General features: G+C 47.8%; 1 protein-coding gene across 1 annotated transcript in view; it reads left to right on the forward strand.

Moving 5' to 3' along the window:
• Window positions 1–3126: 3126 nt before the first annotated feature.
• Window positions 3127–9937, forward strand: part of LOC105813133 (chromosome unknown open reading frame, human C16orf72) — a 30749-nt gene continuing 23938 nt past the window's right edge. Inside the window, exons 1-2 of the mRNA XM_012647753.1 lie at window positions 3127–4058; window positions 4700–4780. Of these exons, the coding sequence (XP_012503207.1) occupies window positions 3296–4058; window positions 4700–4780 (844 nt within the window). The 5' untranslated portion in view covers window positions 3127–3295. The remainder of the gene's footprint in view (window positions 4059–4699; window positions 4781–9937) is intronic.

Below are 9937 nucleotides of genomic sequence, written 5' to 3' on the forward strand. Positions count from 1 at the left end.
AAAGTGAACATCTTTTTTTTTCCTTAAAGGGTACATGGATACCCAGATATACATACATAAATGACATACATGTGACTCAATTTTTCAAAGGTTACAAGTTATTTCTTGGGAATAGGATTGGGAGAATCTGGAATGACGTTAAGTATAATGACTTTCACTTTTCACTCTATATTTTTTCCTGCAATTGGAATCCTTAAAATTGAAACATGGAGGACTTTTGTAGTAAGAATAATGGAACCAGTGAATAGAGAAAAATACAGTGTTTTCACCAAGTGATTCCACATTAGGGAATTTATCCAAAGGAAGTAATTGAACAAGTGTGCTAAGATGAATGTATATAGATGCTAGTACTTCTTGTGGTATTAAAACTCTGAAAACAACCTAAATGCCCATTAGTAGGAAACCGTTAATATTATGACGTGTCCATGCAACAGGATGCTATGTGACTGTAAATAAGAAGGAATGAGGCAGTTTTGTTCCCATGGAAAAGATTCCCAAGCGATATTATAAAAGGGAAAATAAAAGGTAGGTTTCACAATAAGTCGCATAATGTCTTTAAGTTAAAAAGTGTTCATATATACATATTTAAAAGTCTGGAATAATGTTAACCCCTATTTTCTTGAGTCATTAAGCTCAAGAAAGTTCAAATGTGTATTAAGTTTAAACGGACATGAAATTTCCAGATCGTAGCTAAGAGATGTCATATTCACTGTGGCTCATGCAGGCCTCCCGATTCTGAGGCTGGAGGCTAATTTTGGAGTACTTTCCCAGGTCCCTGCAATGCTGGCGTTTATTGAGAGATTTCTGTGGGCTGTGTGTGGTAATTAGTTCTTTTCCACCTAATCTCAGTTAATCTTGAGAGCGAGTTGAGTAAATTTCTGCCATCATCTCCATTTATGAGTCTCAGAGAGGTTTAGTAACTTGCCTGAGGTCACTCAGGAAGTGCCCGAACAATTATTCAGAATGCATAGTACTAAGATGGCACTGTCTCATCACCAGAAAGAAAATATGGTTCAAGTCAAACCAGATCATTCCTGGTTCCTTAAGCCTTTCCCGTATTTGTGCCTTTAAATCTATGTGCCCCTCTGCTCTGAGGGGCCTGACTTTCTGGGATCCTTATCTGTCCTTCATGGCCTAGCAGAGACTCTTCCTCCTCCAGGAAGCCCTCCCACCACTGGGAAGTACTCTTTTTTTTTTTTTTTAAATCTCCCTCACAAATCTGATTTTATGCCCTTGTGGCATGTGGTACATGCTTTATGCTACTTTTCACAGTTCTCGCAGGCAGGCTATGAGCATCCACCAGGTGTTGATGTGTGATAAAGTTGCTTAGGTTTTAATAAGGGATAAGGGCAGGTCAGAATTTTAAAAAATCATCTTCTGGCATTGACCTGGTCTTCAGAGTCATTTTCTCTGTGTGTGTGTGTGTGTGTATGTGTGTGTGTGTGTGTGTGTGTGTGAGAGAGAGAGAGACAGAGAGATTGAGATTGATTGAGATTCATTTAAGACCTTGGTAGAGCCCAGAAAAATCTGACTTATCATCACAGAAACATATTAAAATGCACTCACATTAAATTTTTTTTGCCGTAAAAATAATTGAAGATGTTCATATTTTTTCTATTGTAATCATTATTCAAAAAACGATTTTTTTTCACGTTGTAGAATCAATAAACTGTGTTTTTGTAGGGCCTGTACAAAACAGGCCCTGTGCTTCAAAGTGCCTGTCTGTCGCTCCCCTCTCACTCTGGTGCGCCTAAAGAATTTGGGGTCCCCTTAGACTCCCTCCTCCCTGCCTTTGCATTCCTCCTCCTTTGCATTCCGTCCTGCCATATCCTCCTATGATCCAGTCTTCCTAAACCCTATTTATTTTTTTAGGATTCAACCAGGAACAAGACTGACAAGTTCCCTGCCCTCTTGGAACTTACTTTCTGGTGAGAGGGAACACACCAACACTTACCTGGTGATAAGTAAACACACCAATAGATCGTTTTAGATGGTGACAGATGATACGAAAAATATCATCAGGCAATAGGAAAGAGTGTGGAAGTGCTACTGTATTTAACTAGGCTGGTCTGACTAGCGCTGTCTGTCGGGGGGGGGGGGGGGGCTGTCTGTCGAGGGGCAGTTTGAGCAGCGCCTACAGAGAGAGGGGACCAGGCAGGAAAGAGCTTGGTGTCCTGGGGGTACAGAAGGCAGGCTAGTGTGGGGGGCCGCACGAGCGAGCAGAAGATCGTGTGCGATGAAAACAGAAGAGGCAGGGCCAGGCCTTGCAGGAACTTGCAGGCCACGGCGAGGTCAGGCTTTATTTCAAAGCCGCACCGCTTTGGACCAGCGTGCTCCTGCAGGCGGGGACAGCCAGAGCCCCCGGCGGACCTCCAAGGTCCAGGTGGGCCCGTACCTCCGCTGCCAGCGTGCGGGTCTAGAGGAGCAGTTTTGCCTCTGTGAGGTCACCGCCTGTGCTCGCGGCTGCCCCGTCCGATCCCTCTCCCGGGGGAGCCCCCGGGCCGGCAGGCTCGAAGCCGCAGGGGTTGCCCCGGCGAGGCGCGCTGGGGTGGAACCGCAGGCCGGCGCCGCGCTCTGCCCCAGGAAGCCGGGCCTGCCCCCGGCGCCGGCGCGCGGGTTCCGGCTGGGGGAGGCCGAGGCCGGCGCGTGACGCAAGCGGCCGCACGTGGCCCGGGAGTGTGCTTCTCGGGACAGGTGCGGGGGCCCCCACGCTCGCGGTACGGTTCTCGGGGAGGGGCGCCAGGCTGCAGGCGGGAGGGAGGCCCGGCTCTCCGGAGCCTCTCTGCGGGCCCCGACCCGCCCGCCTGAGACTCTGAAATGAAAGCACCGGAGAGCGCTTTGGAACATAGACGCCAGTCGCCTGTTTTATTCACTTTCTCCACTCCCCTCCTCCGCGTGGAAGCCCGAGGGGCTGGAGTAAGCACGCTGCCACCCTCCACACCGCTCCGTGTCCCCGGCGCCGTCGCGGGACTCGACTTTGCGTTCCCCCGGGGCCTGTAAGCGCCGGAAAAGCCCCAGCGGGGTGCGGTCGCTGGGCCGGGTCATGTGACCCCCTGCTGGGCGCCCCGGGGCTCGGGGGCAGCGAGCAAGAGCGCATGCGTAGCCCTTTGTATTCCCCTCCCCCGTTGGCTCGGACGCAACCACGGTCAGCTCCTCCCCCTCCCTCTCCCTCTTCATCCTTCCTGACATTCACTCCCTTCCCCCAGCTCATTGGTTACGTCAGGCAGACAGGCCGATGAACCAATCATGACGCTGTGTTCAGAGGCCGGCACGCGGAACCGGTCTGATCAGACCAATGGAGGCCCTCGGAGCGGGCGCGCCCCAACCAGGCAGGGGAGCCGGGGCCGAGTGGGCGGCGCTTTCCCAGTCAGCATGTGGGCGGGGGAGGGCGGGGACCAGCAGCCGCAAAGGCGTCGACGGCGGCGGCGCCGACGACGTTGCTCAGTCTTCTGGGTGGGCTCGGCGGCGCAGGCCGGGCTGCGCGCAGGGCTCGGCTGTCAGCGGCGGCGGCCCCAGGGAGGCCGCGGCGCCATGGGGGGGCGTTAGAAGGGCTCCGGCGGGCGAGGCGAGGGGCGGCGGCAGTCATCCGGTCCGCGGCGCCCTTCGGCGGCGCCCAGGGGTGGGGAGGCCCGGGGCGGGGGTCGTCTCGGGCAGCGCGGGGCCGCGGGGCGGGGCTCGCCGGCTGTCGGGGTACAGGAGGCCTGGGCCGCTGCGAGGAGGCGCCGCTGGCCGCCGGGCCCCGCCGCCGGGCCTCTCGACGACGACGCTCCAGCGTGGGCCCCGCCTGAGGAGGACGCGGCGGCGGCGGCGAGGCCGCGGGAGGCCGCGGAGGATGGAGGAGCGGAAGGAGGAGGGCGAGGCTGAGATCCAGGAGCACGGGCCCGAGCACTGGTTCTCCAAGTGGGAGCGGCAGTGCCTGGCCGAGGCGGAGCAGGACGAGCAGCTGTCCCCCGAGCTGCAGGAGGAGGCGGCGGCCGCCGCGCAGCCCGAACACAAGCAGCAGAAACTGTGGCACCTCTTCCAGAACTCGGCCACCGCCGTGGCCCAGCTCTACAAAGGTGAGGCCGCCGCCGCCATCTTGGCGCCGCCCGGCCGCCCCCGGCCCGGCCCCCTCCAGGGCTCGCACCCTCCGCTGCCAGCCGGGGGCCGCAGCCTGGGGGCCCGCCGGTCGCTGCTGGCCCCTCCCAGCAAGATGGCGACGCGGGGGGGGGAGGCCTTCGGGGGTGGGCTGGGGACGGGCCGGGGCTGGCGTGGGGGGCAGCCCGGATTTGGGGCCGCCCGAGGGGCTCCTGGTTCCCCAGGCCGAGCCGCCCGGCGTCCCCCGGGCCGAGGAGCGAAGGGGAGGAGCCCCCAGTCACAAAATGGCGAAGGGAGGCGGCGGGGCCGGCCCTATTGTGCCCCGGAGCCGGGCCCAGGGCGGGGACTGCGAGGGGGATGCCTCCCTGCGCCACGGCTCGGCCCCAGGCCGCGCCTCCGAGCCCCGCGGCTCCCCCTTGCACCCGCCGCGACCCTCCTTCCTCCCGGCCTCCCGCTGGGTTTGGGATCCCGGAACCCTTGAACAAAATGGCGAAACCTAATATGGCCGTTCCGGAGTGATTGACGCCCAAATAACATTGTCTTTCTTTCTCTCTCTCTCTCTCTTTCTGTGTGGTGTGTTTATTTTTTTGTTTTTTTCCTTTATATTGGTTTTTCTTTTCAGACCGAGTGTGTCAGCAGCCAGGACTTTCTCTCTGGGTCCCCTTCCAAAATGCAGCCACCGCCGTCACCAACCTCTACAAAGGTAAAGATAACCTTGCTGCATTGCTGATTAAGGGGAAGGGCAGCCAGCGTCAGGGTGTCTGTCTTGCGTTCCAAGTGCGTTTTCTGCTCCTAAGTCCAGCCGCTAACCTTGAATATCTTGCAACTTGAGAATCTCGGTGGTGTTCTAGCTAGATCAACCGAGGCGATTTTGACTCCTGCCTTCGTCCCCCGGGGACATGTGGCTATGTCTGGGGACATCTTTGGTTGTCATCACCTAGAGGGGGCTGCTGCCAGTGCCTCATGCAGTCTCCCAGCCCCCAGCGAATACTTATCCGGCCCCAAAAGTCAATAGTGCTGAGATTGAGAAGCTTTGAGCTGGAAGACGGGTGAGACGTGCTTGTCATTGGAAAAGACATCAAGGGAAGAGGAGTTGATGTTTTTGTGCCACAGTCAAAGGTGGCACGGACCTCATGGAAAAGAGTTCATGAGTTTGGCAATTTAGAGCAGGGCAGTTAGATAGCATTTAAGTGCTTTGAAAACTGCTTGCAATCATCTGTGTTGTGTTAACATGCTGCTCTTCTCCAGCAATTTCATCGAATGTTTTCCCCTCATAACTACCTTCTATCTGATTGTGAGTCGTTGGCAGGAAGTCTGTGATCAGAGTTTTGAATTGATAGGTTTGTGTTTTATGGTGATGCTTTTCTGAAGTTGATTTTTCCCCCTCTGTGATGACATGAAGTCATGTAAGTAAACCATCTTGCTCATTATGCTCTATTGGTAACAGTGGGTTTAGATTTTGTGCCTTAGTGATTTTAAAGATTTGGAAATCTGGGTTTGATTTTTGGCAAGGTTTTTATGGAAAAAGGATTTGAATTTGACTGTTAATCTTAATAAAATGTAATTAAATGTTTTCAAAGTTAAGAGCTGTTGATAACAGTAATGGAATTTTGTGCATTTCAAAAATATCAAAATAGATCGTAACGGAGTGGAGTATCTTCTTGATTCTCTGATTCTTATTTTTGTGTAAGAATGTGCAAATGACAGCAGCATTCTGTGGGAATAATATCCCTTACTGTGAGATTTGTTTTAGACTTCACAGTGTTTTTGTGACAATTTGAGAATTGTTAACAAATTGGTGAACAGGAATGTTAATTTTAGGGGATGAGAAACTAATAATAGTCCAGCCTTACTGAGAGAGGGGAAACAAATGGCCTCCACTGGTTAACTTGGATTTCATGTAACTCGGTTTCTTAAATACTGACTAGTGAGTAAATTGCTTCAATGTCCGTCAGTGCTTGAGGGTCTTGAGCAAGGTCTTGAACATTCTTTTTGAAATGGCTCTTGGTTTCATCCAGAAAGGGAAATACACTTTGATTTCAGTTTTCTAAAAACTCAGATTTCTTGGAGTGTAATTCATTTACAATAAAATCACCATTTCAAGGTGTACACTTTGATTTTGACAAAGCTGTACTATACAGCAAATAGAATGTATCTAACCTCCCACCCTGGCCCCTGGCAGTCACTGATCTGATGGCTGTATATGTAGTTCTTCCTTTTCTGTAATGTCACGAATAGAAACATACAACATGTAGCCTTTTGTGTCTGGCTTCTTCCACTTAGCATAATGTTTTTAAGATTGATCCATTGAGTTCACTTTGAAAGTATTAATAGTTCAGTGCATTTTCATTGCTGAGTAGTATTGTTTTGTGGAGATTTATCCTTTTGCCTTTGTTGTAATTATTTTTCTGCTTGAAGGGAAGGCATCTCGTTTTCAGTGTTTTTTCCATGTGCCAGGCTCTTAGCCTAAGTTAAGTGCAAACGTGAATGTTCTCTGGCTTCGGTGCTCTTGTGTACTTGTGGAATGTATTCCTTCAGGACTAAGCAGTTTTCTATAGGGCTAGCTGTTCATATAAGAAGATGGGCTCGAAAGTTGAACTCCGATTACTTCAGTTTGAAAATGCTTATAATTAACTAGTTTTGTTTGTTCAGAAAACTTAATGAGGGACATTAATTTTATCTTAAACATCACACGTAATTCTTGGATTATTGTAAATGTTGGATTGTTTCTCTGAACTAGTTTTATTTTGTGTCCTGTTTCTGTAAAAGAAACACATTCCTTCTTACCTAAAAGAAATGGTAAATTGTTTTGTGGAATTTGACAGTATATAAACATCTTATTCTTTTCCTATTGATTCAAGGAGAGGGTGGATAATACTCTGCAGATTCTCCCACTTTTCCTTCTTTTCAGGGTGTGGTCATTAGAGAACTGACATACAGCTGTGAGAATAATTGGTTACCTTAAATAGAACCAATAAAATTAGCAAGGTAGTGTCACAAGTGCATGCAGCATTAAGTAGTAGTACATTTAAATAAGATTGCTCATAGTTCTGATTAAATATTTAAATGTAATTTAGGCGGGGAAGATTTTGGGGGGATCCTTTCAAGTGGACAGTACTGTATTTTGTAGAAGTAAGCACTTCTGGCAGGCTAAAAATGGCTCATTTTTCAGCCTGCGGAGATTTCGGCACTCCTAACAGCTTCTTTATAACTACTAAAATGAGTACATGGGAAGGTCAGAATTGAGGTTAAAACTTAGCAGAGGCCCCTTTTAATTGCCAGTGGGCTTTTTGAAAAGTTGGTTCTGGAATGTGGCTGTGGAAGGATTTGGAAGAGAATGTAAATTGGGATTGTCCCCTCGGTGAGGACAGAATTCAGTAAAACGGAGTGCATGGTTCCTTCTCCACATAGTAAGTAGGGTCAGACTTGGGCTTCCTTTTTTTAGGAAGGGGGAGAAAAATTCTGACTGCTGGTTCTTTATTTGATAAATCAAAAAAGGATGGTGTTTCTTCAATATTCAGTAGTGTCCTCGACTTACTATATTTTTTTGTAGCAAATAATATTACTTTTTATTTAAGCTTAGTATAGTTTTTTTTTTAAAGCCAGTCAAATTTAGCAGTGGGGGGTTGAATACCAACTTTAGTGACACTAATGTTAGTATGTTTTGATAACCCACTACCTTCGGACCAGCCAAGCTTACTATAATTTTTGATAATCTGCAGCTTAAGGGGAGTGAAAAGTTGCCAAGGTTGTTTTAATCTAGCCAGGGTTGGTGCTTACCTGGAAAATGCTTGGCAAAGCCCAAGCCTATCTGCTTCTTAAATCTACCTCCCATTTCCTTGGGTGACTCGTTTCAGTCTCTGTCTCCTGTTTCCTCGTTAGGGAAGTATTCTTACTTAATTTTAAATTCCTAGTGCTTGGGGCTGCTTGTTTGAGGTTGGACTGGTGGTTGTCTTCTAGGGCAAGGCCATGCTGGGCAGCTTGAGCTGGGCACTGGTGCCCTCGCTCTTCAGCCCGTGTGAGCCAGTGTGTGGTCACACCCTGTACAGCCCCTTCTCGAATTGTTCTTTCTCAGCTTTTTGATGTTTTTCTTTGAGTCTTGTTTTCTTTGCCTCCCACATTTTAGAACTGCATTTGAAGCATTAGTTTTATAGAGTTCTGCCACATATGTTGAACTCTCCTGGATATTGCCTAAAGATTTTTCTGGTTTTCTTCTTGAACAGCATTTACTCCTAGGTGTCTGCACTCTAGCAGTGCTGGTGCAGAGAGGGCAGGCATCATTGAGTCATGGAGTCTACTGACTGCCAGATTGAGTTCAGATATTGGCCCTGTTAATTAGCTGTATGGGCCTGGAGACAAATACTAGAGCTGGCATTTTACCATTATGCTCCTTGGGTTTCTTAACTGTAAATGAGGATAAGTACCCACATATTGTAGTACAAGCTCTTAGTTTTGTGCCTAGCATGTAGTGAGTGCTTAAGTATTGACTGTGTTGGTCAAGTTTTAACTATTTTTGGATGTTTCTCACTGGGCAGTGATTAAGATGAAGGGAAATAATTATAGTTTATTTTTTGTCTTCAGATTTTTTTTCTTGTGTCAGAATAAACTTTGGTGTGTACTTTCCTTCTTCCTCATCTTCTTTCCCTAAAAGGAGTAAATGTAAATAGAATTGATAGATGAGAAAAATAGTATGATACTTTTTAAGTCCTTATTTTTGATACATCTTGAGGCCAAGCCCTCTTTATGTTTTCTCACTTCAGTGTGGCTATTTTGGACTGAATTGTAAGCTGAAGGGGAACTGAACATACTTTAAATTTGTGGGCCAAGTAGCAGCTGACTGATGTATAAACAAATGATCAGAGAAAGCATATTCCAGAGAAAACATATTCTACCTGGAGGCAGATGGAGCTGGTTTGTGACTCACCTTGCTGAAAAAAAGTATTACCGTACTTTGAGATTGTCCAAAATTCCTTAGTGCAGATTACAGTTAGAAATGCTAAACCCCTTCAGTTGGTAACTTGGAGAAAGAGAAAAAAATATAAAAGAAAAAAAATGCTAAACCTCGAATTTTATTCAGCTTTAATTATAAGAAGCAATAGCCTCAGTCATTTATAATTTCCAGTTTATAGATTGTAAATTTTTATAGAAGACAAAATCTTTTTTGTATAACTTTTCTGTGAAAGAATATTTTGGCTGCAAGTGTCAAAAAACAAGTCAGACTGGCTTCAGCAGCGTGTATGTGGATTGGCCCCTCTCTGGCTTGGAGGCCTTGGTAGGATTAATGACTTCAGTGGCTCAGGTTCCCCTGGTCTGTAGATCTCTCCCTAGTATGCTTGTACCACTTTGTCTTCAGGCTGGTTTTGTTATGTTGGCAGAATGGCCTGTAGCTCACATTTTAGGACCACTCTCTGAAGCTTAGAAGAGCCTGAAATGACTTCTACAGTCTCCTGGCCAAAATTGGGTCACTTACTTACCTAGAACCACTAATAAATAGTCCAGGTATGGAGTTACACAGATTAGTTAGGACTAAGTCACAGTTCCACCCCTTGAGCAAATGTGGAGGGAGCTCCCCTCAGAGAAGTGGTTGGCTATCCAAACAGAAAACTTGGAGTACCTTTATGAAGGGGAAGACAAGGATTGGATGCCAGGCAGTCAACAAACAGTGGCTGCTATCATTCTCCCCTGGTTCCTGTCCTGTGTTCTGTACACTAGGTGAAGATTAAGTAAATACGTAACTAGCTAGAAGGTAGTGCTTATTTTTGAATACTACTTGCTTAGGGAATTCATAGGAATTATTTTCTCAAGACAATTGGAAAACTGTTATTTTGGCTGTGACTCAGATTTTTTTTTCTGTTTTTTT

Source organism: Propithecus coquereli, unplaced genomic scaffold (genome assembly GCF_000956105.1).
Source record: "Propithecus coquereli isolate 6110/MARCELLA unplaced genomic scaffold, Pcoq_1.0 Scaffold27, whole genome shotgun sequence".
Taxonomy (NCBI): domain Eukaryota; kingdom Metazoa; phylum Chordata; class Mammalia; order Primates; family Indriidae; genus Propithecus; species Propithecus coquereli.